Genomic DNA, 27,023 nt, shown 5'->3' on the forward strand with positions numbered 1-27,023 from the left:
TGAGTGCTGCCTACAGGCTGCAGATCTATATACCTCCCCCGAGGGGACGGAACCATAGGCGGAGCCCACAAGGGCATCAACATAATACAATACAATACAATACAATACAATGGTGAATTGTAGCAGCAATACGTTCACCACATGGTGTGTCAGCCTGGAGAGCATAAACACTGGTATGGATAAATTGCACATGTTTCAATCTGTAACTATGTAATGCATCATGTTTGCACACTTGTCCCTTATTTGTAAGGAAATTGGCCTGAAAACAACATGCATGACGAAGGATTCTGTGAAAGGCCCAACTTTGTTGATATACAAGTCAAAAAGTTCCTTTGTTCATGCTTGACTGCATCAACACCTTCAGAGAGAAGCCCTGTGATGTGTTTTTCGAAGGAAATTCTCCAAAGTTTCTTTCCCAATATACCCCCTCTTGGGTTTCTGGCTCACTTAATTCCTATTTGCCCTCAGTTCCGCAGTCAAACTCGAGCAGCACCCACGTGGTCTGTTCTTCAAATGTGACTCTGACCAGTCAGAGCTTGCAGGTTATTCAAGCTTCTCCCGACTGTAAGCATCATCACAGATGAGCTTTAGAGATTAGGAGCAGCAATTCTGGTACATCTTCCCCTCCCTGACTTAAGGGTACAGGAGTAAAATATTACCATCAAACTGAATGAGAACGGTGAGCCGAGCATATAGGGCTCACACCTGAGACCTCCGAGGGCAAAGCCTCCAGCTGTTTGTATTCTTTACCATCCTGTGGGGAGGGTGATGTAGTGGCAATGACACTGGGCTAGTTAGCAAGAGGCCCAGGCTCGTGGGACACAGCTAGGGGAATTGAAATCTAATGAATAATTCTGGATTTGAAAACTAGTCCCAGTAATGGTGACCATGATAACTATCATCGATTGTTGTAAAACCCCATCCTTTCTTTCGGGAGGGAAATCTGCTATCTGCATGTGACTCCAGACCAACAGCAATGGGGTTGACTTTAAACAGCCCTCTGAAAGGACCGAGCAAGTGTGAGGAAATGCTGGCCTTGCCAGCGACGCCCACATAGAATCATAGAATCCCAACAGAAAGAGGCCATTCAGGCCTGCACGGACCCTCCGAAAGGGCACTCTACCCAGGTCCACCCCCACCCGTCCAATTCTGCACATCTCCTGGACTCGAAGGAGCAATTTATCATGGCTAATCCCCATAACCTGCACATCTTTAGGCCGAGGAACCCAGAGATCCTGGAGGAAACCCACGCAGACACGGGGAGAAAGTGCAAACTCCACACAGACAGTCGCCCAAGGCCGGAATTGACCCCAGGTCCCTGGCGCTGTGAGGCAGCAGTGCTAACCACTAGGCTACCGTGTGGCGCCTCCCCGCCATGGGAGAATTTTTAGGAATCTGAATCATTGGCTGAGGACTTTTGATTTTCAAGCTCTTTGTGAATAGGAGTTACTGGTAAATTGTCACTTAGTAATTAGTACAGAGGGTCAGTGATGCACTATCCATTACTACAAAGACGAGAGCAGTGAATAATCGAGGCTTTATTGAGCAAAGATGTTGTGCCTCCTGTAGCTGGAACCAGAATGGCTGCAGCACCGGCGAGCTCACACTTTTATACACCGCCTACTGGGCGGAGCCAGCAGGCAGGAATTTACCCATGTATCTCTAGTACAGGAGTCTTACCGTACTACATCTAATATACATCTAATACAGTTAGTGGTGACTACCACAGTCACCCCCTGTTAAAAAAAAGTCCGGCGGGGGTGGTGGAAAAATTTACAAGTTCAGTCTGTCGGGGGCCTTGACCCTCCTCTGCGATCGCCTCAGTCCTGGTCGTGATGTGGGCGCCAACTTGGTCACCTGCGACTCCGGGAGCGGGTTGTCCTCGTCTTCGTCACCCCTGAGTGGAACCAGTGGGAGGACGGATCCTGCTGGGGTGGGGGCTGCGGTGAGGTGCGCTGGGGGGAGGGTGAGTGGCGCAGGGGCGACTGGTGGGGGGGGCTGTCGGGTGGTGGGTCGTGGGTGGGGGTCCAGCGGGTGCCAGTTCCTGGAGGGAGACTGTAGTCCTGGCACCCGTCGGAGTGCGCCACGTAGGCATACTGCGGGGTTGCATGCAGTAGTTGGACTCTTTCGACCAACGGGTCCGCCTTATGGGTCCGCACGTGTTTGTGAATGAGGACAGGTCCAGGAGCTGCCAGCCATGTTGGGAGCGAGACCCCGGAGGTGGACTTCCTGGGGAAGGCAAAGAGACGTTCATGGGGGTTTTCGTTAGTTGCAGTGCAGAGGAGCGACCGGATGGAGTGGAGCGCGTCGGGGAGGACATCCTGCCAGCGGGAGACCGGGAGATTCTTAGACCGTAGGACCAGCAGGACGGCCTTCCAGACCGTCCCGTTCTCCCTCTCCACCTGCCTGTTTCCCCGGGGGTTGTAGCTGGTCGTCCTGCTCAAGGCAATGCCCTTGCTGAGCAGGAACTGACGCAGCTCATCGCTCATAAAGGAGGATCCCCGATCGTTGTGGACGTAAGCGGGGAAGATGCTGTGGAGTGCTTTAATGACTGTGGCAGAAGTCATATCGGGGCATGGGATGGCGAAGGGAAACCGGGGGTACTCGTTCACCACTTTCAGAAAGTACGTGTTGCGGTCGGTGGAGAGGAGGGGCCCCTTGAAGTCCATGCTGAGGCGCTCAAAGGGACGGGAGGCCTTCACTAGGTGCGCTCGATCTGGCCGGTAGAAGTGCGGTTTGCACGCCGCGCAGACCTGGCAGTCTCTGGTGACAGCCCTGACCTCCTCAATGGAGTAGAGCAGGTTGCAGGCCTTGATGAAGTGGAAGAGCCAAGTGACCCCCGGGTGACAGAGGCCATTGTGTAGAGCCCGGAGTCGGTCCACTTGTGCACTGGCACATGTACCTCGGGATAGGGCATCGGGGGGCTAGTTGAGCTTCCCGGGGTGTGGTAAACCACTGTTGCACCTATATTAGGTGATGTATGGTAGGACCTGTACTACAGGCACGACAGTAGTCCCTGCCTGCTGGCTCCGCCCAGTAGGCGGAGTATAAATATGTGTGTCCTCCGTGCAGCAGCCATTTCGCCAGCTGCTGTGGGAGGCCACACATCTTACAGCAATAAAGCCTCAGTTGTATTCAACTCTCATCTTTGTGCAATTGATCGTGCATCAATTTATTGCTCTAAGATTTTCAGAAGATGGACCTCCGCATCAAGCCGGATCGCCTGCAGCTGGATCCACAATCAAGCGACGCCAAAAAGGACTTACAGCACTGGCTAGCTTGTTTCGAGGCGTACATCAACTCGGCGCCAAGCCCTGTTCTGGAGGCTCAGAAAATACAGATACTGTACTCGAGGTTGAGCTCCAATGTCTTTCCGCTGATCCAGGGTGCGCTAAACTACGCCAAAGCCATGCTATTACTCAAAGAAAATTACGCCCAGAAGACGAACACGCTCTTCGCCAGGCACGTACTCGCCACTCGCTCTCAATCCCTGGTGAGTCCATAGAAGATTTCTGGCGGGCCCTAATCTCACTTGTCCGGGACTGTGACTGTCAGGCCGTTACGGCCACGGAACATTCAAACCTCCTTATGCGGGACGCTTTTGTTACGGTGATTGGGTCGGACATCATACTCCAGCGACTTCTAGAGGGGGCCACGCTCGATCTCACAGAGACAAAGAAGCTAGCGCTCTCTATGACGGTCACCTTGCGCAATATCCAGCCCTACAACCCCAGCCGCGCGGCCCACCCCTCCTACGCATCGTGGACCCCACAGACGGCCGCCCCAGTGGGGGCCTTACCCAGCCAATATGCCTGCGCCACATGCCAGCCAGCAAACACCGGGGGTCCCCGAAGTTACTTTTGCGCCCAGCAGAAACACCCCTGCCAACACTGCCCGGCCCGCGCTGCCCTTTGTAAGGCTTGTGGTAAGAAGGGGCACTTCGCCAGGCCCGCGCAGTCGCTGCTATTGCCCCCACCCCTCTTGTTTACGGACAATGGGCGCCGTCACCTTCAACTCCCCGGACCACTTGCGGCCAGTGGACGCCACCATTTTCTCCCCCTCAGAACATGCGCGGCCAGTGGGCGCCACCATCTTCTCCCCCTCAGGCCAGTGGGCGCCGTAATCTTCCCCTCCGCACAACACGTGCGGCCTATGGGCGCCGCCATTTTGTCCTTCCCAAGATCTTCGGCCGCCGTCATCTTGTCTCCCCCATGGCACATGGGCACCACCAGCGTTCCAGGACCCGTGCCCCCCGGGCACCCCATCATCCGACACCAGCAACGACCAACCACGAATCGCCTCAGTGACCATCGACCAGTCTCGTCTGCACAACCTGACTACCGCATCGACCAGCGTTAAAATCGATGGACACGTGACCTCTTGCCTGCTGGACTCCGGGAGCACCAAAAGCTTCATCCACCCGGATACGGTAAGGCGCTGCTCCCTCGCGGTACACCCCGCCAATCAAAGAATCTCCCTGGCCTCCGGATCCCATTCCGTGGCGAACGGGGGGTACTGTACGGTCACACTCACGGTCCAGGGCGTAGAATTCAGCGGCTTCCGCCTCTACATCCTCCCTAAGCTCTGCGCTGCCCTACTACTCAGCCTGGACTTCCAGTGCAACCTCCAGAGCCTAACCCTGAAATTCGGCGGGCATCTACCACCCCTTACTGTGTGCGGCCTCGTGACCCTAAAGGTCGATCCACCATCCCGGATTGCAAACCCATCGCCACCAGGAGCAGACGGTCCAGCACCCAGGACAGGACCATCATCAGGTCCGAGGTCCAGCGGCTGCTTCGCAAAGGCATCATCAAGGCCAGCAACAGCCCCTGGAGAGCCCAAGTGGTAGTAGTTAAAACTAGGGAGAAACACAGAATGGTCGAGGACTACAGCCAGACCATCAATCGGTTCACACAGCTCGACGCGTACCCCCTACCACGCATATCTGATTTGGTCAATCAGATTGCGCAGTACCGGGTCTTCTCAATGGTAGACCTCAAATCTGCCTACCACCAGCTCCCCATCCGTAAATTGGACCGTCCACACACTGCCTTCGAGGCAGACGGTCGCCTCTATCACTTCCTCAGGGTTCCCTTCGCCGTCAGGAACGGGGTCTCGGTCTTCCAAAGGAAGATGGACCGAATGGTTGATCGGTATGGTTTACGGGCCACCTTTCCGTACCTAGACAACATCACCATCTGCGGCCATGATCAGCAGGACCACGATGCCAACCTTGCCAAATTTCTCCACACCGCCACTCTCCTAAACCTCACCTACAACAAGGAGAAGTGCGTGTTCAGCACAAACCGCTTAGCCATCCTCGGCTATGTGGTCCAGAACGGAGTTCTCATGGAGTTCCCACTGCTCCAAGGCCCTCAAACTCTGCCTGGGGTTCTTTTCATACTACGCCCAGTGGGTCCCAATCTATGCGGACAAGGCCCGCCCAAGTTATAGGTGGAGAGCTCGATCCTCCACCTCAAGATCTTATCGTTTTTGATCTTGCCCCGCTGTGTATAATTGAACATGAAGGCAACCGAACGTTGGTGAGTGAGGAGAGTGAATCACCTACCAGCCAGGTAATGCCACCAGTGCCGCACAACTTCCACAATGGCTTGGGCCTCCTTTTCGACAGAGGAGTGCCGAATTTCAGAGGCATGGAGGGTGCGGGAAAAGAATGCCACGGGCCTGTCTGCCTGGTTGAGGGTGGCAGCCAGAGCTACGTCCTAAGCATCATTCTCGAACTGAAAGGGGAGGGACTCGTCGACCGCGTGCATCATGGCCTTGCCGATGTCTGCCTTGATGCGGTTAAAGGCCTGGCGGGCCTCAGCCGTCAGGCGAAAGACTGTGGACTGAATGAGTGGGTGGGCCTTGTCCGCATAGTTAAGGGCCCACTGGGCATAATAGGAGAAGAACCCCAGGCATCGTTTCAGGGCCTTGGGGCAGTGGGGGAGAGGGAGTTCCATGAGGGGGCACATGCGGTCGGGGTCGGGCCCTAGAACTCCATTTGCCACAACATAGCCAAGGATGGCTATGCAGTTGGTGCAGAACACGCACTTCTCCTTATTGTACATGAGATTAAGGAGTTTGACGGTGTGGAGAAATTTGTGAAGGCTAGCGTCGTGGCCCTGCTGATCGTGGCCACAGATGGTGACATTGTCTAGGTACGGGAAGGTGGCCCGCAGTCCGTACCGGTCAACCATTCGGTCCATCTCATGTTGGAAGACCGAGACTCTGTTAGTGACGCCGAAGGGAACCCTAAGGAAGTGACAGAGGCGGCCATCTGCTTCGAACGCAGTGCATTGGCGGTCCTCCTTGCGGATGGGGAGCTGGTGGTAGGCAGACTTCAGGTCCACTGTGGAAAAGACCTGATACTGTGCAATCTGATTGACCATGTCAGATATGCGTGGGATGGGGTACGCGTCGAGTTGCGTGGACCGATTCATGGTCTGACTGTAGTCAATCCTGTGTTTCTCTCCAGTCTTTACTACTACCACTTGGGCTCTCCAGGGGCTGTTGCTGGCCTCAATGATGCCTTCCCGCAGCAACCGCTGGACCTCTGACCTGATTAAGGTCCTGTCTTGGGCATTGTACCGTCTGCGACGGGTTTGCAATCCGGGTAAGGTTTGCAAACAAGGAAGGTGATCGACCTTAAGGGTCGTGAGGCTGCATAAAGTGAGGGGGGTAGGGGTCCACCGAATTTTAAGGTTATGCTTTGGAGGTGGCACTGGAAGTCCAGGCCGAGTAACAGGGCAGCGCAGAGGTTGGGGAGGATGTAGAGCCGGAAGTTGCTAGACTCTACGTCCTGGACGGTGAGGGTCGCGATGCAGAACCCCCGGATTTCCACGGAGTGGGATCCGGAGGCCAGGGAGATTTTCTGGGTAACGGGGTGTACTGCGAGGGAGCAGCGCCTTACCGTATCGGGGTGGATGAAGCTCTCTGTGCTCCCTGAGTCAAAAAGACAGGACATTTCGTGCCCAGCGGTTTTCACCGTTGTCGTTGCGGTTACGAAGTTGTGGGGCCGGGACTGGTCGAGGGTGATGGAGGCGAGCTGCGGCTGATGCTGGGAGGCCCCGGGCTGGTCAGCGGTGGTGGCAGGCGATGAGCGGCCAGACAAGCTTCCCGATGGGCAGGGGTCCTGAGGCGCCGTCCAAAATGGCGCCGAAGATGGCGGCGCCCACGGGCCGCACGTGGCCTGCGGAGAAGAAGATTGCGGCACCCACAGGCCGCACGTGGGGGGTGTAGGAATGCCAGGCCTGGAAACAGCAGCGACCGAACAAGCCTGCACACAGCAGCAAAATGTCCCTTCTTTCCGCAGCCGTTGCAGATTGCACTCCGCGCCTGGCGGCGCTGCCGGGGGTGTTTGTTCTGCCCGCAGAAGTAGCATTTGGGCCCCCCGGGGTTGGCTGGCTGCCACGCGGCGCAGGCTTGCGGTGGGATGGGGTCGGTAGCTGCTGGGGCCCACGATGCCCATGAGGGTGTCGTGCGGTCGGGGGCGTATGACTGGACGTTACGAGGGAGGCCCCTATTAACGAGTTCGCGAGCTGCCTGGTTCCCGCAAGATCAAGTGTACCCCCTTCCAATAGGCGCTGGCGGATGTACGCTGACCCCATGCCCGTAACAAAAGCGTCTCTGATTAAAAGTTCTGTATGCCTGACTGCCAAAACTGCCTGGCAATCACAGTTCCTCGCCAGGATGTGTAGGGCACGCCAGAAATCGTCGAGGGACTCATCGGGGAGTTGCTGTCTCGTGGACAGGAGGTGCCTGCCGTATAGTTTGTTGACCGGCCGAACGTAATGTCCTTTCAGGAGCTCCATTGCTTCAGCGTAAGTGGGCGCAACCCGAATGAGAGGAAAAATGTCAGGGCTCACCCGTGAATAAAGGGGCTGGAGCTTCTGCGCGTCCGAGGGTTCTTCAGCGGATGTTTGGAGGTAGCTTTCGAAGCAGGCTAGCCAGTGGTCAAAGGCGGACGTAGCGTTGGCTGCTTGAGGGTGCAGCTGTAGGCGATCAGGCTTGATGCGAAGTTCCATCGTTTTAAAGTCTTTGCTCAATAAATTGATGCACTATCAATTACTACAAAGACGAGAGTAGTGAATAATCGAGGCTTTATTGAGCAAAGATGTTGTGCCTCCTGTAGCTGGAACCAGAATGGAAGCAGCACCGGCGAGCACACACATTTATACGCCGCCTACTGGGCGGAGCCAGCAGGCAGGAATTTACCCATGTATCTCTAGTACAGGAGTCTTACTGTACTGATATGTTGGGTGTTCTGCATCACATGCAGGTCACCAACACTTGAAGTAGTGCGACACTATTTTATTAAAAGGTTAACTATTTAAACATACTTGAACTGTGGGGAAATACGATACCAGCTTTAACTAAAGATCTTTGCCTTGTCCTAACCAGTTGATGCACTCAGCACATGGTGAATGTCTGTGTTGCAGGCTGTGAGCTCTGTGCTCCTAGCTAGCTGCAACTCCGAATGAGCGGGAACTCTGATGTCCCCTGTCTTTATAGTGCGTGTGCTCTCACTGGTGATTGGCTGCGGTGTTGTGTATGTTGATTGGTCCCACTGTGTGTCCATCAGTGTGTGTCTGCACCATGATATACTGGTGTATATTATGACATATACTACATCTAATATGCATCTAATACAGTTAGTGGTGACTACCACAGTCAGTATTGTTAACACACGTAGGTGAGTGTTTGACTTTGGGTGGTAATGCAAAAGAATCATTCAATTGGCCACATACATCTCCCGCAGTTTACATTTACATTTCGTTGAGGGATGCATAACTGGGGCCTGTCCAATATTGTCAATTTACTCAATTGGTCAAATTTTCCCCAGCTCTTTATATGACTGAAGTAAGAGATTTGAAAACCCACAGCCGCCGCTTAATGTCTGTAAAGGAGAAAGTCCGAACAATTCCTGTAGTGAGATTAAATTCTTTTCAGCCGTTTAGGGCCAAAGAGTTAAGCAACCTTCAGTCAATTTAGTGTACCTCTTGCATTCCACTGACTTTCAGTAAGTGAGGCAAACTTAAAATTCCTGAATTGTTTTCCCGCCGGCAGAATAATAATATAGCAACCGCTTATCCATGTTGATGATAAGCCTGTTTGCAATTTGAAAAACTGGGATGGAGCTGTGACCTGTTGCTGCAAACATTAAACCAGAAAAACCAGCTTGCCTTCTTTCACAACACTCGCTCAACATTCACAACTTATTTGAGAGGGTATTCGAATTACTTGTAAACATTTATATCCAACTATTTTCTAGCTCCATTTGCTCAATTCAGAACCTTTCGGCTTAAACCGTTCTCACTTCAAAACAATTATTGTTTCCGTTCTCAACGTGCCTTTTTAAATTTTATTTTCCTCCATTTTCTCTCCCGTTGCCTGATTACCTCCAAACTAACACTGTCGGCCCCCTTCTCTCTCCCCCGTTTCAATATTTCTCCTATTCCCTTACCTTTTTTTCTCTGTGCCCCCCTCTCTCTTCTTCCTGGCTCTCTCCGTTCCTCCCTTTCTATCCTCCTCTTTTGCTTTGTGCCTCTCCCAAAATATCTCCGTTCAAAGTGCCTTTTATTCTCCCTGTGTTGACAGGCTGAGAACAGACACTATAAGGGCCTGTTAGCTCACAGAACAGAAACTGAGAGGGCCGGGTTAGCTCACTTGGCTAGACAGTGGTTCATAATGTTGAGCGAGGCCAGCAGTGTGGGTTCAATTCCCGGACTGGCTTGAGGTCATTCTTGAAAGCCCCACCTTGCTCCTCGCCTGAAACGTTATGATCCTCAAGTTAAGTCAGCTCCACCCCACATAGGAGAAAGCAGACTATGGTGACTTTACCTGTATTAATAATACACCCCTAGCAGCAACCCAGGGGGGGATATCTTTCTTGGGGGGGAGGGATGGGGAAGGGTTTTTTTTCTGGGGGGCATCTGAGCAAGAAAATACATAAATGATCCAGAAAACTGATATGTACGGGAGGAATCCAATGTACAAAGTTCTGTATTATATTGACTTGCCATGTTTATGTCTTGCTATGCGAGCTTTCTTTTCTTTTTGTTTCGGGCGGGGGGGGGGGGGGGGGGTTTGTTTGTATGGTTGAAAGTTTTGTTTAAAAATTCTTAATAAACATTTTTTTTTAAAAATAATACACCCCTATCTGAAAATCTGGTTTTCTCACACAATTAGCAACACCTGGTTGCTAATTGCCACTATTTGAACTTGTTAAATTTGACACTCAGCATTTAAGGACTGGTCAAAAACAATGTACATGAAACAATATATGTATCCTGCATTTTCTCTTCTCTTCAGCCCCTCAGCAGCGAGAATGACCAGCATTCTTCCATTCCAGCTCGATGGGTTCTGAGGTGGCTGATAAATGCAATGCGTGATCTGCAGACTTTGTCGCATGCGGGTTAGGTAATGCTTGGAGGGTCGGGCAGATGAAGGTGTGGAATGCACTGGCAGTAATATATGTTTCAGCACCACTCAGGAACCTGAGGGAGAGTGTGCACAGTTTCTGGACACAGACAATCCTGGTGGAGGAGTCCAGAGGAGGAGGGATGTCCCACAGTAGATCAGGGAGAAGGAGCCCATGCCCTGACCCTCACTCTTGAAACAGCCTTATATCCTCCTCCCATTCCAAACCAAAGAGATCTGGAAAGATGCCCATGACCGTGTATTCCCTTTCCCCTGGTGACTCTTAAAAGGCATCCAATGGCTGTGGTGACATTTGAATTCAATAAAAACTAAGAGGTTTAAAAGTCAAATAATGACCATGAAAGGGGATACCGCGGAGTAGCGGTATTGTCACTGGACTAGTAAACCAGAGTAATGCTCTTGGGACCCAGGTTCAAATCTCACCACTCAGATGGTGAAATTTGAATTCAGTAAATCTGGAATTAAAAATCTAATGGTGGCCATGAAACCATTGTCGTAAAACCCATCTGCTTCACTAATGTCCTTTAGGGAAGGAGATCTGCCTTCCTTACTCGGTCTTGTGACTCTAGACCCCCTCAAGGGCAATTAGGGATGGGCAATAAATGCTAGTCCAACCGGAGATGCCCACATCCCATGCACGAATAACATTTTTAAAAATTAAACCATTGTCGTAAAATCCCATCTGGTTCACAAAGGTCATTTAGAGAAGGAAATCTGCCATCCTTACCTGGTCTGGCCTACATGTGACTCCGGGCCCACAGCAACGTGGTTGACTTTTAAATGTCCTCAGGGATGGGCACTAAATGCTGGTCCAGCCAGCGAAGCCCACATCCCATGATGGCGCACTAAGTGAAGTTCTCTGGGAATTTCCAGAATAACTGCTGAGAAGGTGTTGGTGAAGTCTTGGTAAATTGTCCCAGTTAGTCTCCCGCTGTACCTCAAACATCCTGTTCAAAGGGCAGCTTGGTGGTGCAGTGGTTAGCATTGCTGCCTATGGTGCTGAGGACCCGGGTTTGAATCCCGGCCCTGGGTCCGTGTGGAGTTTGCACATTTGCCCCGTGTCTGCGCCCGTGTCTGCGTGGGTTTCACCCCCACAATCCAAAGCTGTGCAGGGTAGGTGGATTGGCCACGCTAAATTGCCCCTTAATTGGAAAAAATAATTGGGTACTCTAAATTTATAAAAACAAAAAACATCCTGTTCAAAGTTACATCAGAAAGTGATTATTGAAAACTGCTTCAACTGCCTTGTATTTGCTCCTGTTCAGCTGGTTACCGTTTGTAGAGGGCATAGGTTGCAGCACCAGCCAACATAATGCCTTATATCTCTGTAAATGGGACTATGGCAGGTAATCTAATTGGAAGCCAGCCCCAATCCTCCGAGCAGCTTTTCCTATAGGGGAAAGTTCAATTCCTTTACGAAGGTTGTGGCCTGCACTAAAATCCGACAATGCAGCTTAAATCCCCAGCTTGACCACCTCTGAGTTTCTTTACTGATTAAAGTGTCTGGAGACAGTCACTTCCCCCAACCTTCCCCAATCTCTTGTAACCCTTTCTATCTGTGTTCTCCTGTGTGTGTCTCTTTCTCTCCATCACCTATCCTGTCTTTTCTCTTGATCCTCTCCCTTTAACTCTCTTGCGCCTGTATTCTCTGTATTCCAGCTACTCAACACATGCTCTCTGTAAACCGATTGGACTATCAAGCATTCTGGAAACGACACACTGCGGTTCACGGTAAAATTGCAAAAGAATACTTGTTTTGGCGGCAATGCATGTCATTAAACAATTGTTACTCACAAATTCACCAAACATCAGGATCTCTGGAAAAGATGTAAAGACGTTTCCCCCAGATGGTATGGGACTAGTCGAAGCTTCTGGAGCTGACATGGCGGTTCCTGCAGGGCTAATGAGGATTCCCTGGCTACTACAAGCGCAGCCGCAAGTGACTATCTGAGGCTGAGTCCTATGTGTATCAAGATTGATATACTGGGGCCAGCTTGAAGGTGCGTCACTCAAACCTAATGAACCTTTGCCAACCTAGCCATCATTGGTACGACATCACCGCCTATGTGGTGAGAATGCAGACAAGGGGGAGGGGAGCGATTGCGCTAAACATTTCTGAGGCGAGTATTTGCTCACCTGCTGTACATTTAACTTCCCCCTACACCTCAACGTGAGATTTCTCCATTTCATTGCTCTGAGAGATAAAAGCTGCTGAATTGAATTCATTTTTTTAATCATACTGAAACTTGGGGATAGTTTGCTTTGCTTTATAGGGCATGGTTGGAGCAACACAGATATCATTGCATGAAGGCCAACTCCCTTAAATCAATAAGTGATTCAAAGCCTCAATGATTGCTTTCTAATATTACTACATAAATGCACATTGGCAATCTGTTACTACTGTTGCTCGTAACCACTTCTCCGCGGTGGCACTCAGCAACGGCCTCAAACCTCGACAGCATTTGTTGCCAATCAGCCATTTAAAGAGTATTTTCTTTGCCACGTGCCTGCACTGCAATGCCCATTTTGGCCTCAGTTTCTTTCCCGCTGTGACAATCTGTTGACGGGCGAGCTTGAAGCACACTGCAGGCACAGTGCGGAGGTTTGAACGCAGGAGCTCAACGCGTTGCCTTTGTTATTACCGAGCAACTCGTCTGAGGAACAATTCCCAGCATCATTTCACCTTCAAGGGACGTGGGGCAAGCGGCCAGACATACTAGAGCACAAATGCTGAGGCCAATTCTCCTCACCACCCAGTCAAACGTAGCAGTCATGGGCATAAAGAAAATGGGTGATCTTGATTTTTAGGTATCTGATTCAGTGAGGTCAGACATGTAAATTGGTGCAGTGGGTGGCCAACCTCACAGTGCCGAGGACCCGGGTTCGATCCAAAGATGTGCAGGGTAGTTGGATTGGCCACGCTAAATTGCCCCTTAATTGGAAAGATTTTTTAAAGATGATTGAGTACCATTTTCAGGTGAAACACACGTTACAGGCAGGTTGTCATCCAATTGGCAAGCTTTTAACATTTGTATGTCCTCCTTTTAATCGAACAACAATACAGTTCTTTGAAGAGATAACAAATAGGTTAGACCAAGGAGGGCCAATGGATGTTATCTATCTTGACTTCCAAAAGGCCTTTGATAAGGTGCCTCACGGGAGACTGCTGAGTAAAATAAGGGCCCATGGTATTCGAGGCAAGGTACTAACATGGATTGACGATTGGCTGTCAGGCAGAAGGCAGAGAGTTGGGATAAAAGGTTCTTTTTCGGAATGGCAACCGGTGACGAGTGGTGTCCCGCAGGGTTCAGTGTTGGGGCCACAGCTGTTCTCTTTATATATTAACGATCTAGATGACGGGACTGGGGGCATTCTGGCTAAGTTTGCCGATGATACAAAGATAGGTGGAGGGGCAGGTAGTATAGAGGAGGTGGAGAGGCTGCAGAAAGATTTAGACAGTTTAGGAGAGTGGTCCAAGAAATGGCTGATGAAATTCAACGTGGGCAAGTGCGAGGTCTTGCACTTTGGAAAAAAGAATGGAGGCATTGACTATTTTCTAAACAGTGACAAAATTCATAATGCTGAAGTGCAAAGGGACTTGGGAGTCCTAGTCTAGGATTCTCTAAAGGTAAACTTGCAGGTTGAGTCCGTAATTAAGAAAGCAAATGCAATGTTGTCATTTATCTCAAGAGACTTGGAATATAAAAGCAGGGATGTACTTCTGAAGCTTTATAAAGCACTAGTTAGGCCCCATTTAGAATACTGTGAGCAATTTTGGGCCCCACACCTCAGGAAGGACATACTGGCACTGGAGCGGGTCCAGCGGAGATTCACACGGATGATCCCAGGAATGGTAGGCCTAACATACGATGAATGTCTGAGGATCCTGGGATATATTCATTGGAGTTTAGGAGGTTGAGGGGAGATCTAATAGAAACTTACAAGATAATGAATGGCTTAGATAGGGTGGACGTAGGGAAGTTATTTCCATTAGCAGGGGAGACTAGGACCCGGGGGCACAGCCTTAGAATAAAAGGGCGTCATTTTAGAACAGAGATGAGGAAACATTTCTTCAGCCAGAGAGTGGTGGGTCTGTGGAATTCATTGCCACAGAGGGCAGTGGAGGCTGAGACGTTGAGTGTCTTTAAGACAGAAGTTGATAAATTCTTGATTTCTCGAGGAATTAAGGGCTATGGAGAGAGAGCGGATAAATGGAGTTGAAATCAGCCATGATTGAATGGTGGAGTGGACTCGATGGGCTGAATGGCCTTACTTCCACTCCTATGTCTTATGGTCTTATGTCATCCGATGTCGATATCCTCCGAACAAGCATTCCAGCAAGGCCCACTCCTCACCCTACCCCTGCAACCCCACCATCCCACCTAACCTTTGGACATGAAGGGGCAATTTATCATGGCCAATCCACCTAACCTGCATATCTTTGGGCTGTGGGAGGAAACCAGACCACCCAGAGGAAACCCACGCAGTTACGGGGAGAATGTGCAGACTCCACACAGTCACCCAGATCCCTGGCGCTGTGTGGCAGCAGTACAAGCCACTGTGCCTCCCTGCCGCCCTTAAAGTGAAGGGAAGTTTGGTAATCTAAAGACAAAAGTCGGGGCTGGTTTAGCACCGGGCTAATTAACTGGCTTTCAAAGCAGACCAAGGCAGGCCAGCAGCACGGTTCAATTCCCGTACCAGCCTCGCCGGAACGGGGCGACTGGGGGCTTTTCACAGTAACTTCATTTGAAGCCTACTTGTGACAATAAGCGGTTTTCATTTCATTTAATTTCATTTTAATTTCAAAAGTGTAGGTAATAGAGATGTTTGAGAAAAGCAGCAGAGTTGAACTGGAAAGGAAAGAGTGTTTGATGGTAATCGTGTATCAATAAATAAGTTTCATGCAAAGAATAATAATGAAAAACTAAAGGCCATTTATATGAATGCGCAAAATATTAGCAATGCAAAGATGAAGTCACAAAGCAAATAGAGATAAATTGTTTAGATCTAATCACCAATACAGAGTCATGGTTACAATGTGACCAATGTTGGGAAATAAATATTCCAGGTTACACAATATTTCAAAAAGGCAGAGAGAATGGGAAAGATGTAGTCCACACAGTAAAGAAGAGTAGGAGGAGAAGAAGGTCAGCAAGTACAAATGTGAGGTTATCCATTTTGGTAGGAATAACAGCAAAAGGGATTATTATTTAAATGATAAAATATTAAAACATGCTGCTGTGCAGAGAGACCTGGATGTGCTAGTGCATGAGTCGCAAAAAGTTGGTTTACAGGTGCAACAGGTGATTAAGAAGGCAAATGGAATTTGGTCCTTCATTGCTAGAGGGATGGAGTTTAAGACTAGGGAGGTTATGCTGCAATTGTATAGGTGTTAGTGAGGCCACACCTGGAGTATTGTGTTCGGTTTTGGTCTCCTTACTTGAGAAAGGACGTACTGGCCCTGGAGGGTGTGCAGAGGAGATTCACTAGGTTAATCCCAGAGCTGAAAGGGTTGGATTACGAGGAGAGGTTGAGTAGACTGGGACTGTACTCGTTGGAATTTAGAAGGATGAGGGGGGATCTTATAGAAACATATAAAATTATGAAGGGAATAGATAGGATAGATGCGGGCTGGTTGTTTCCACTGGTGGGTGAAAGCAGAACTAGGGGGCATAGCCTCAGAATAAGGGGCAGTAGATTTACGACTGAGTTTAGGAGGAACTTCTTCACCCAAAGGGTTGTGAATCTATGGAATTCTTTGCCCAGTGAAGCAGTAGAGGCTCCTTCATTAAATGTTTTTAAGATAAAGATAGATAGTTTTTTGATTAATAAAGGGATTAAGGGTTATTGTGTTTGGGTCGGAAAGTGGAGCTGAGTCCACAAAAGATCAGCCATGATCTCATTGAATTGCGGAGCAGGCTCAAGGGGTCAGATGGCCTACTCCTGCTCCTAGTTCTTATGTTCTTATGTTCCAAGTAGAATAATCTTGGTGGAAATGAGGAATAAAAATAGTCACCAAAATCTGGTGGCGGCAGTTTATAGTTCCCCTAAGAACATGCATTAAGCAAGAAATAATTGGAGCTTGTTTCAAACACAACAGTTTCATATAGCTGACTAAATCACATTGGCAAAGATAGTCTGAAAGATGAATTTATCCAATATTTCTGCGACAGTTTTCTGAAACAACGGGTAGAATTTTCCCAAAAAATGTCAACGTATCCGGGTGCAAAAACCGGTGCGATTCATGGCGGAACAGCCAAATCAGGTCGCAATCCTCCCGCACTTAATGCAATAAATGAACCCACATCTGAATCATGTTGATTTGGAGATCCCAGGCATCTATTCCCCCTGAGCTGGGGCTCAGCTGTACACTGTTAAGGGGGACATGCTTCACTGCATATGCCACGGCCAACCTCTCTTTCTCGATCTGGGCGTATGGACTCTCCACGTCAGCTATGGTCCTAGATACATACGCTATCAGTCATTCAGTGCCATTGGCCCACGGTGGGATAATACCGCTCCAATTCCATAAGGCGAGGCAATGCAGCTGAGGGTGAGCAGGCTTGAGGGTTCATAGCGTGCCAGTATTTTAGACAACTGCAATTGCCTTTTTACCCTGGCGAACGCTTCCTCCTGTGGCGTTTGCCATGACCACTTTTTTAGTAGTGCTTCACTGGTCCTTCTTTAGTAGTGTAAGGGTATGAATTCCGCGGAGTGATTTATGAGTCTCGGGAATGACTTTAGTTCTGTTGTGTTTTCTGCCGTCGGGGCTCCTTTTATGACCTGCACTTGGTCTTTCACCGGGTGCAGGTCAACCCTACCAACGCAATATCCGAGGTGTGATGTTTGATGTTTGAGGGTAAATCAACATCTGACATGTGGGAGGCTTTCAAATGTCAGTTGAAAGGAGTTCAGGACCGGCATGGTCCTGTGAGGAAGAAGGATAAATACGGCAAATTTCGGAAACCTTGGGTAACGAGAGATATTGTAGGCCTCGTCAAAAGGAAAAAGGAGGCATTTGTCAGGGCTAGAAGGCTGGGAACAGACAAAGCCTGTGTGGAATATAAAGAAAGTAGGAAGGAACTTAAGCAAGGAGTCAGGAGGGCCAGAAGGGCTCACGAAAAGTGATTAGCAAATACGGTTAAGGAATATCCCAAGGCTTTTTACACGTACGTAAAATGCAAGAGGGGCTGTTTAGCACAGGGCTAAATCGCTGGCTTTGAAAGCAGACCAAGGCAGGCCAGCAGCACGGTTCAATTCCCGTAACAGCCTCCCCGAACAGGCACCGGAATGTGGCGATTAGGGGCTTTTCACAGTAACTTCATTTGAAGCCGACTTGTGACAATAAGCGATTTTCATTTCATTTCATTTCAGAGGGTAGCCAGGGAAAGGGTTGGCCCACTGAAGGACAGGACGGGAATCCATGTGTGGAGCCAGAGGACATGGGTGAGGTACTAAATGAATACTTTGCAGCAGTATTCACCAAAGAGAAGGAATTGGTGGATGTTGAGTCTGGGGAAGGGTACGTAGATAGCCTGGGTAACATTGAGATCCAAAAAGGCGACGGGTGAAATTCTCCGGAAACGGCGCGATGTCCGCCGACTGGTGCCCAAAACGGCGCAAATCAGTTGGGCATCGCGCCGCCCCAAAGGTGCGGAATGCTCCGCATCTTTGGGGCCGAGCCCCAACCTTAAGGGGCTAGGCCGGCGCCGGACGAATTTCCGCCCCGCCAGCTGGCGGAAAAGGCCTTTGGTGCCCCGCCAGCTGGCGCGGAAATGACATCTCCGGGCGGCGCATGCGCGGGAGCGTCAGCGGCCGCTGACAGTTTCCCGCGCATGCGCAGTGGAGGGAGTCTCTTCTGCCTCCGCCATGGTGGAGACCGTGGCGGAGGCGGAAGGGAAAGAGTGCCCCCATGGCACAGGCCCGCCCGCGGATCGGTGGGCCCCGATCGCGGGCCAGGCCACCGTGGGGGCACCCCCCCAGGGCCAGATCGCCCCGCGCCCCCCCCCCCCCAGGACCCCGGAGCCCGCCCGCGCCACCTTGTCCCGCCGGTAAGGTAGGTGGTTTAATCTACGCCGGCGGGACAGGCATTTTAGCGGCAGGACTTCGGCCCAACCGGGCCGGAGAATCGCGTGGCGGGGGGGGGGGGGGGGACCACCAACCGGCGCAGCGCGATTCCCGCCCCGCCGAATATCCGGTGCCGGAGGCTTCGGCAACCGGGGGGGGCGGGATTCACGCCAGCCCCCGGCGATTCTCCGACCCGGCGGGGGGGTCGGAGAATCTCGCCCGAGGTGTTGGGAGTCTTCAAAAATATTAAGGTGGATAAGTCCCCAGGGCCTGATGGGATCTACCCCAGAATACTGAAGGAGGCAAGAGAGGAAATTGCTGAGGCCTTGACAGAAATCTTTGGATCCTCACTGTCTTCAGGTGATGTCCCGGAAGAATTGAGAATAGCCAATGTTGTTCCTTTGTTTAAGAAGGGTAGCAAGGATAATCCCGGGAACTACAGGCCGGTGAGCCTTACTTCAGTGGTAGAGAAATTACTGGAGAGAATTCTTCAAGACTGGATCTACTCCCATTTGGAAGCAAGTGGATGTATTAGCGAAAGGCAGCACAGTTTTCTGAAGGGGAGGTCATGCCTCACTAACTTGATAGAGGTTTTTGAGGAGGTCACAAAGATGATTGATGCAGATAGGGCAGTGGATGTTGTCTATATGGACTTCAGTAAGGCCTTTGACAAGGTCCCTCATGGCAGACTGGTACAAAAGGTGAAGTCGCACAGGATCAAAGGTGAGCTGGCAAGATGGATACAGAACTGGCTAGGTCATAGAACGCAGAGAGTAGCAACCGAAGGTTGCTTTTCTGATTGGAGGGCTGTGACTAGTGGTGTTCCGCAGGGATCAGTGCTGGGACCTTTACTGTTCGTAGTACATATAAATGATTTGGAGGAAAATGTAACTGGTCTGATGAGTACGTTTGCGGACGACACAAAGGTTGGTGGAATTGCGGATAGCGATGAGGACTGTCATAGGATACAGCAGGATTTAGATTGTTTGGAGACTTGGGCGGAGAGATGGCAGATGGAGTTTAATCTGGACAAATGTGAGGTAATGCATTTTGGAAGATCTAATACAGGTAGGGAATATACAGTGAATGGTAGAACCCTCAAGAGTATTGACAGTCAGAAAGATCTAGGTGTACAGGTCTACAGGTCACTGAAAGGGGCAACATAGGTGGAGAACGTAGTCAAGAAGGCATATGGCATGAGGGGCATTGAGTACAAAAATTGGCAAGTCATGTTGCAGCAGTATAGAGCCTTAGTTAGGCCACACTTGGAGTATAGTGTTCAATTGTGGTCGCCACACTACCAGAAGGATGTGGAGGCTTTGGAGAGGGTGCAGGAGAGATTTACCAGGATGTTGCCTGGTATGGAGGGCATTAGCTATGAAGAGAGGTTTAATAAACTTGGTTTGTTCTCACTGGAACGAAGGAGGTTGAGGGGTGACCTGATAGAGGTCTACAAAAGTATGAGGGGCATAGACAGAGTGGATAGTTAGAGACTTTTTCCCAGGGTAGAGAGGTAAATTACTAGGGGGCATAGGTTTAAGGTGCGAGGGGCAAGGTTTAGAGATGTACGAGGCAAGTTTTTTACACAGAGGGTAGTGGGTGCCTGGAACTCGCTGCCGGAGGAGGCGGTGGAAGCAGGGACGATAGTGACGTTTAAGAGGCATCTTGACAAATACATGAATAGGATGGGAATAGAGGCATACGGACCCCGGAAGTGTAGAAGAGTTTAGTTTAGACAGGCAGCATGGTCGGCACGGGCTTGGAGGGCCGAAGGGCCTGTTCCTGTGCTGTACTTTTCTTTGTTCTTTTGTTCTTTATGTGTGACTTCCTTTGACTGGAAATCACACTTCCCTCTCTTGAGGCAGAGGCCTGCATTGGAGAATTGCCGGAGGACATCTTCCAGGTTGTCCAGGTGCTCTTTCTCGGTGGTTCCTGAGATCGGCACATTGTCCAAGTACACTTCAACTCTGGGCTGTCCTTGGACAATGTTCTCCATCACTCTCTGGAAGATGTGATGTGGAGATGCTGGCGTTGGACTGGGGTGGGCACAGTAAGAAGTCTTACACCACCAGGTTAAAGTACAACAGGACATCTCTGGAAGATGGCACACACTGATGAGGCCCCGAATGTTCTTTGTATATGTCACCAATCTGGCCCCAGTTTTACGTAAGCCGAGGGGCAGCATGGCCATTCGGAGTTGACAAAGGGTCTGAAGTCCAATGCTGGAGATGGCGGCTCCTGTGCCGACCTCCATGTCTAGGGGGGTAACCATTGAGCTGGAGTTTAATCCGGATTGGGGCCACTTTAGGGGCAGTGATACAGTTCAGTTGTATCAGCTGTTCCTCCTCAGGCTGGTCGATGTGTAAGGCCTTGGCATGAGATGGCTTTGTCTTCTAGCCGGACTGGTACCCGCTCTGCCGACTCTAACAACCTTGGCTCTGGTGTGTCCCGCAACTGCACGTGCAGCAATGCTGCGAGTACTCCCCGTATCCCATATGTCTGTGGTAGTTCATGGCTATCGAGCTTTGTTTTGGTACCATATACCTCAGACGTGAAGATTAGATGGGGTTACAGGGATAGGGCGGAGGAGTAGGGATAGGTAGGGTGCTCCTTCAGAGGGTCGGTGCAGACTCAATGAGCACAATGGCCTCCTTCTGCACTGTAGGAATTCTATGGTTCCATGGTTCTATACCTGATTGCTGACTTAGAGGCGAGTGGATGTGTCACATAATCGCTGTCCTCAGGGGACGTGGTTCTCTTGTGCGGGATGATCTGACACTGTGAGGTGTAATCGATGGAACCGTGGAGTTCCTGGGGCCCTTTTGTGGCGTTTATGCAAGATAAAACCAGTTCCATTCCCCTTTTTAGGTCCAGGGTAGGCTCTGTCAATAGTTTCCTCTGGGTTGCTACCTTTTTTATTCTGCTTACTAATCAGTCCCTGGGCATCTCTGGGAGGGACAGCCCATACTCACAATGCTCCACAAATTTCCAGAGTTGCATTAGGAATTCTGTTGTCGATTCTCTGGGGATTTTTCATCCATATTGAGTTCATGGGCGGAATCCAATTTAACAATTTCTTAAGTTTATTATATAAACTTAAAGGTTAAGGCTGCTACCACGGCATACAATAATGGGGACTAGCGAGTGAGCCGATCCTGGTTAGGGCTGGTATTTAAAGGGCAAATGTACTCATCCACTAAAATTATCCTTCCGTCTTGTTCAGGTACCAGCAGGCCATTCTGGCTGGCTCGCCAGCCCAGCAGCTCTCCAAGCCCCCAAGTCATGTCTGGGAATGAAGGAGCTCAGAGCAACCCTCGCAGTGCTCAACCACACCCTCCACCATTAGAGAGACACACACCTTGGTGAGGTGTAGTTCAAGTGTTGGTCAGGGTCACTTTCTGGAGAACACAGCCCAGTCCATCACATGAACCCGCCTCCCATCCATTGCCCCTCTCTACACCTCCCGCTGCCCTGCGAAATTGGGCAGCAAAATCAAAGACTCCCTCCCACCCGGGATATTTCCCCCTTCCAACCTCTTTCATCGGGAAGAAGATATATGAAGAACACGCGTTAGCAGATTCTTCCCCGCTGTTACCAACCCCTGAATGACCCTCTTATGGACTGAACTGATCTCTCCTGAGTAGTACTGGTATGCTTCACCAGATGTCTATGTCTATATATTTACTTTGTGTATTTATCGTATGTTCTATGTTTTTCATACATGGAACGATCTGCCTGGACTGTACGCAGAACAATGCTTTTCATTGTACCTCGGTACACGTGACAATAAATCTAAACCTAATCTAAATCTATTTATCTAACAACAATTGATTAACATAACTGTCTGCCAATTTATAATTGAGACGGCTTAAATAAGGCCTCATTCAGTCAGGCCCATACAAGTCCCGAGAACCCATCTTCTCTCCCCAGACTGCCTGCGAAGACATCATTTCACAATTCTCATGAGTTATGAAGAGTATACTTAAAATTCTATGACCCCGGCCCCGAGAGTGGAGTTTGCACATTCTCCCTGTGTCAGTGTGGGTCTCACCCCCGCAACCCAAAAAGGTTAGATGGATTGGCCGCACTAAATTGCCCCTTAATTGGAAAAAATTGAATTGGGTACTCTTAAAAAAAAAAAAATTTTTAATCAACCTTTCGCATACGTTTATTGATTAATTATTTATTATGTAAATGTGTCATGATTAAAGCCCTTTATTTGATTGTTCTGGCTGGTTTCCAATTTTGTAGTGTGTGGGATGGTAGCACAGTGGTTAGCACTGTTGCTCCACAGCTCCAGGGTCCCAGGTTCGATTCCCAGCTTGGGTCAATATCTGTGGGGAGTCTGCACGTTCTCCCCGTGTCTGCGTGGGTTTCCTCCCGGTGCTCCGGTTTCCTCCCACAGTCCAAAGACGTGCTGTTAGGTAATTTGGACATTCTGAATTCTCCCTCTGTGTACCCGAACAGGTGCCGGAATGTGGCGACTAGGGGCTTTTCACAGTAACTTCATTGCAGTGTTAATGTAAGCCTACTTGTGACAATAAGGATTATTATTATTATGTAGTAACTGGTTTAGCTTTCAGATTAGTTCAAAATGGATCCTTACCTCAGTGTTAGAATAAAACTGTGTTTAAACCCTTCATTACAATGAAGTTAATCTGAAAATGGTTGGATTACACTATTGATTTTGAAATTACCAAAAAGGCTCATGACGTAGCATCCCTTTTCACTCATATAATAAAAGATCAGTGATAGAGAAAAAAAGATTTACAGGGCAGGGACCACAGAATAAAGAATTAGTCTTTACATGAGTACAAAGTCGAGAATCAAAATCCAATGGTGTATTCTTTCACAGGGGTCAGCAGGTTGAAGACTGATGCTGGATAATTACTTTTCCAATAGAGATGACTTCCACAAAGGGATATGCATAGATATGAATTAATCTTCTGGGTGATAGAATAGAAGTTCCAAGCCCCAGTAGAAACAGTAGAGAGGGAGGCCAATCAAGGAATGAGTTCTTGATATGAGCTGCTGGATGGAAGATGGCAGAAAGACTAGCAGTACAACAAGACAGTATAACTGCTCCTCTCAGCTAGGGGGGGTCATATGACTGCCACCTCTCCATTTTGGACATATACACCTTGTCTGGATTCCTGAGATTGTTAATGCTTCAGCCATTAAGAATTGAAAGGCAGATGCAGGGTCCTTTGCCCGAGCAGACTAATGGTTATCATTGGCCAGGCCTAGCTTAGGAAATGTAATGACCTTTGTGTGATTCCCTTTGAATTTGGTTTCTGCCACTCACAGAATTGTTCACATCCCTTCAGAGATAATACAGCTTCAGCTTTCTTTTGTGTGAATCTCACAGCCAGACATGACTTCATCACTTTAAAGTCCTTGTCCAGTTTCTTTAATATATTTCATAAAAATATGGTGTGATGTCTTAGTTCTGCTAATTGGTGTACTTGGATTTCTAAAAGACATTCGATAAGGTACCACATAAAAGGCTAATCAATACACATTTAGAAAAGTAAATTTAGAGCACCCAATTCTTTTTTTCCCAATTAAGGGGCAATTTTAGCGTGACCAATCCACCCACCCTGCACATCTCTGGGTTGTGGGGGTGAGACCCATGCAAACACGGGGAGAATGTGCAAACTTCACATGGACATTGACCTGGGGCCGGGATTCGCTCCCGGGTCCTCAGCGCCTTGAGGTAGCAGTGCTAATCACTGCGCCAACGTGCCACCGCTCAAAAGGCTAATGGTGCATAAAGTTGGGGGTAATATGTTAACAGACCAGGCGGAATGCAGCTAGTTTTCCTGATGGTACTAAACAGAGCGGGAATGTAAGCTGTGAGGGGGACACTAAGAGGTTGCAAAGAGATATAGGTGGGTTAAGTGAATGGGAAACAAAGTGACATATGGGCCGGAATTCTCCAGCTGTTGGGATTTTCTTATCCAGCCGGCAGCGCAACCCACCCCCGCCTGCGGATTTCCCAGCAGCTTAGGGTGGCTTCACTGGGAAATCCCATTGACAAGCAACGGGATTAGAGAATCCCGCCACTAGCGAACAGTGCGCCTCGTAGTGTTCTGTCCACTGTTGTGTATGTGAGGTCACTGAGGCTCTCTACTCACTGAAAGTTAACTTACATTTCACTCTTTCTTCCCAGATACAAGGAGGCAGAGCCAGTGTGTCGTCTTTAGAGGATGCAGGTTTCCCCTCCATGGCACGCCATTGACGACACATAAATATGACTGTATCTTGTAGCAGACCCGAAAGGGATTGCTTTCCCTCACCTTCCAGCTGGTGTGTGACAAGAGGCAGTGAATCATGCTGCTCAGTCCCCCAGTATCTTGGCAACAGTCCGTTGTGCCAGCTGCCTATGAGCCACCTCGACAAACCAAAGGGTGGTTACTGGGCAACAAGGGCCACCTTCGAACAACATGGCCGATTGACTCAGGTACGCGCACCATTGGTGTGCTGAAACAACGCTCCCACTGCGTGGACCACTCTGAAGGAATCTTGACTTGCCCAGCAGAGTAGATTTAATGGCCTGCGGAGGTCTGCCGAGTGTTACACAAGCACAAGAGGGGACAGTACACAGCAGACCACCACTAGCTTCCTTGCCACCTGCTATTTTAATTAATATAAATTTAGAGTACCCAATTCATTTTTTCCAATTAAGGGGCAATTTAGCATGGCCAATCCACCTAGCCTGCACATCTTTGTGTTGTGGGGGCGAAACCCACGCAGACACGGGGAGAATGTGCAAACTCCGCACGGACAGTGACCCAGGGCCGGGATCGAACCTGGGACCTCAGCGCCGTGAGATAGCAATGCTAACCACTGTGCCACCATGCTGCCCCCTTGCCAGCTGCTATATAACGAGCAGCGGGGGAGCAGGAGCCTTAGGCGGTGGAGGAAGAGCCGGAAAAGGAATGCAAAAGGAAAACGAGACAGCTTTTGCCTGGCTGGTCTGTCCTTCACAAACTCAGTAAGAAGTCTTACAACACCAGGTTAAAGTCCAACAGGTTTGTTTCAAACACTAGCTTTCGGAGCGCTGCTCCTTCCTCAGGAGAATGAAGAGGTATGTTCCAGAAATATATATATAGACAAATTTAAAGATGCAAGACAATGCTTGGAATGCGAGCATTTGCAGGTAATTAAGTCTTTACAGATCCAGAGATAGGGGTAACCCCAGGTTAAAGAGGTGTGAATTGTCTCAACCCAGGACAGTGAGTAGGATTTCGCAAGCCCAGGCCAGATGGTGGGGGCGAATGTAATGCGACATGAATCCCAGCTCCCGGTTGAGGCCACACTCATGTGTGCGGAACTTCTATAAGTTTCTGCTCGGCGATTCTGCGTTGTCGCGCGTCCTGAAGGCCGCCTTGGAGAATGCTTACCCGGAGATCAGAGGCTGAATGCCCTTGACTGCTGAAGTGTTCCCCAACTGGAAGGGAACATTCCTCCCTGGTGATTGTCACGCGATGTCCGTTCATTCGTTGTCGCAGCGTCTGCATGGTCTCGCCAATGTACCACGCTTCGGGACATCCTTTCCTGCAGCGTATGAGGTAGACAACGTTGGCCGAGTCGCACGAGTATGTACCGCATACCTGGTGGGTGGTGTTTGAAGTGATGGCTACTCTGACACACAGACAAACCAACACGGTTGCGTATGGTACAACGCAGTTTTATTTCATTGAACTATAAACATAGTAAACTCTGGTATTCAGCACACGGTGAGCCTCTGAGTGGCTGACAATGAGGTCTGTGCCCTGAGCTCTCTCCTGCTCGAGTGCCCAGGAAGTGTCGTGTTCCCTGCTTTTGTACTATGTATGCTCTTGTCCGTGATTGGCTGTCGTGGTGTGTGTGTTGATTGGTCCATTGATCTGTCCATCATTATGTGTGTATATGCTGTGATGTTCACATGAATATCATGACATCCCCCCTTTTATAACAGGATTATGTGCCTACGTGGTTATAAATAGAGATGAAATGAAATGAAATTAAATGAAAATCGCTTATTGTCACAAGTAGGCTTCAAATGAAGTTACTGTGAAAAGCCCCTAGTCGCCACATTCTGGCGCCTGTTCGGGGAGGCTGATACGGGAATTGAACCGTGCTGCTGGCCTGCCACGGCCTGTTTTCAAAGCCAGCGATTTAGCCCTGTGCTAAACATCCCCTGCAGGTGTACTGAGTGTAGCTAAATGTGTGTGTGAAATATCTACAGCATGTTCATGGGGTTTAACTATATACAAGGGGCGATGTCGGGTGTGACATAACAACGAGGTTGTACCATGAACAAAGAACAGGGAAACGTTGAACGATAAAGCGAATTCCTGTAACGATAAGAACAGAAACATATTAACAAAGTGGTTGCATGAGTTCAATGTATAAACAGTCTCATAAGTCCAGTCTAGTAGGTGGGCGACGAATTCGGGTTGACCGCCTCAAGGGTGAGTCTCGAACCACCGGCTGAGGAACGGGCCTGGCCACGGGTGACGACGGAA

General features: G+C 49.6%; 1 protein-coding gene across 1 annotated transcript in view; it reads right to left on the minus strand.

The window, feature by feature from the left end:
• LOC140411060 (myelin and lymphocyte protein-like) overlaps positions 1–12,361 on the minus strand; it is a 180,993-nt gene extending 168,632 nt beyond the window's left edge. The window contains exon 1 of the mRNA XM_072500061.1: positions 12,238–12,361. Coding sequence (XP_072356162.1) covers positions 12,238–12,327 — 90 coding nt within the window. The 5' untranslated portion in view covers positions 12,328–12,361. The remainder of the gene's footprint in view (positions 1–12,237) is intronic.
• Between the last annotated feature and the right edge of the window lie 14,662 nt (positions 12,362–27,023).

The sequence above is a fragment of the Scyliorhinus torazame genome, chromosome 4 (assembly GCF_047496885.1).
Source record: "Scyliorhinus torazame isolate Kashiwa2021f chromosome 4, sScyTor2.1, whole genome shotgun sequence".
NCBI lineage: Eukaryota > Metazoa > Chordata > Chondrichthyes > Carcharhiniformes > Scyliorhinidae > Scyliorhinus > Scyliorhinus torazame.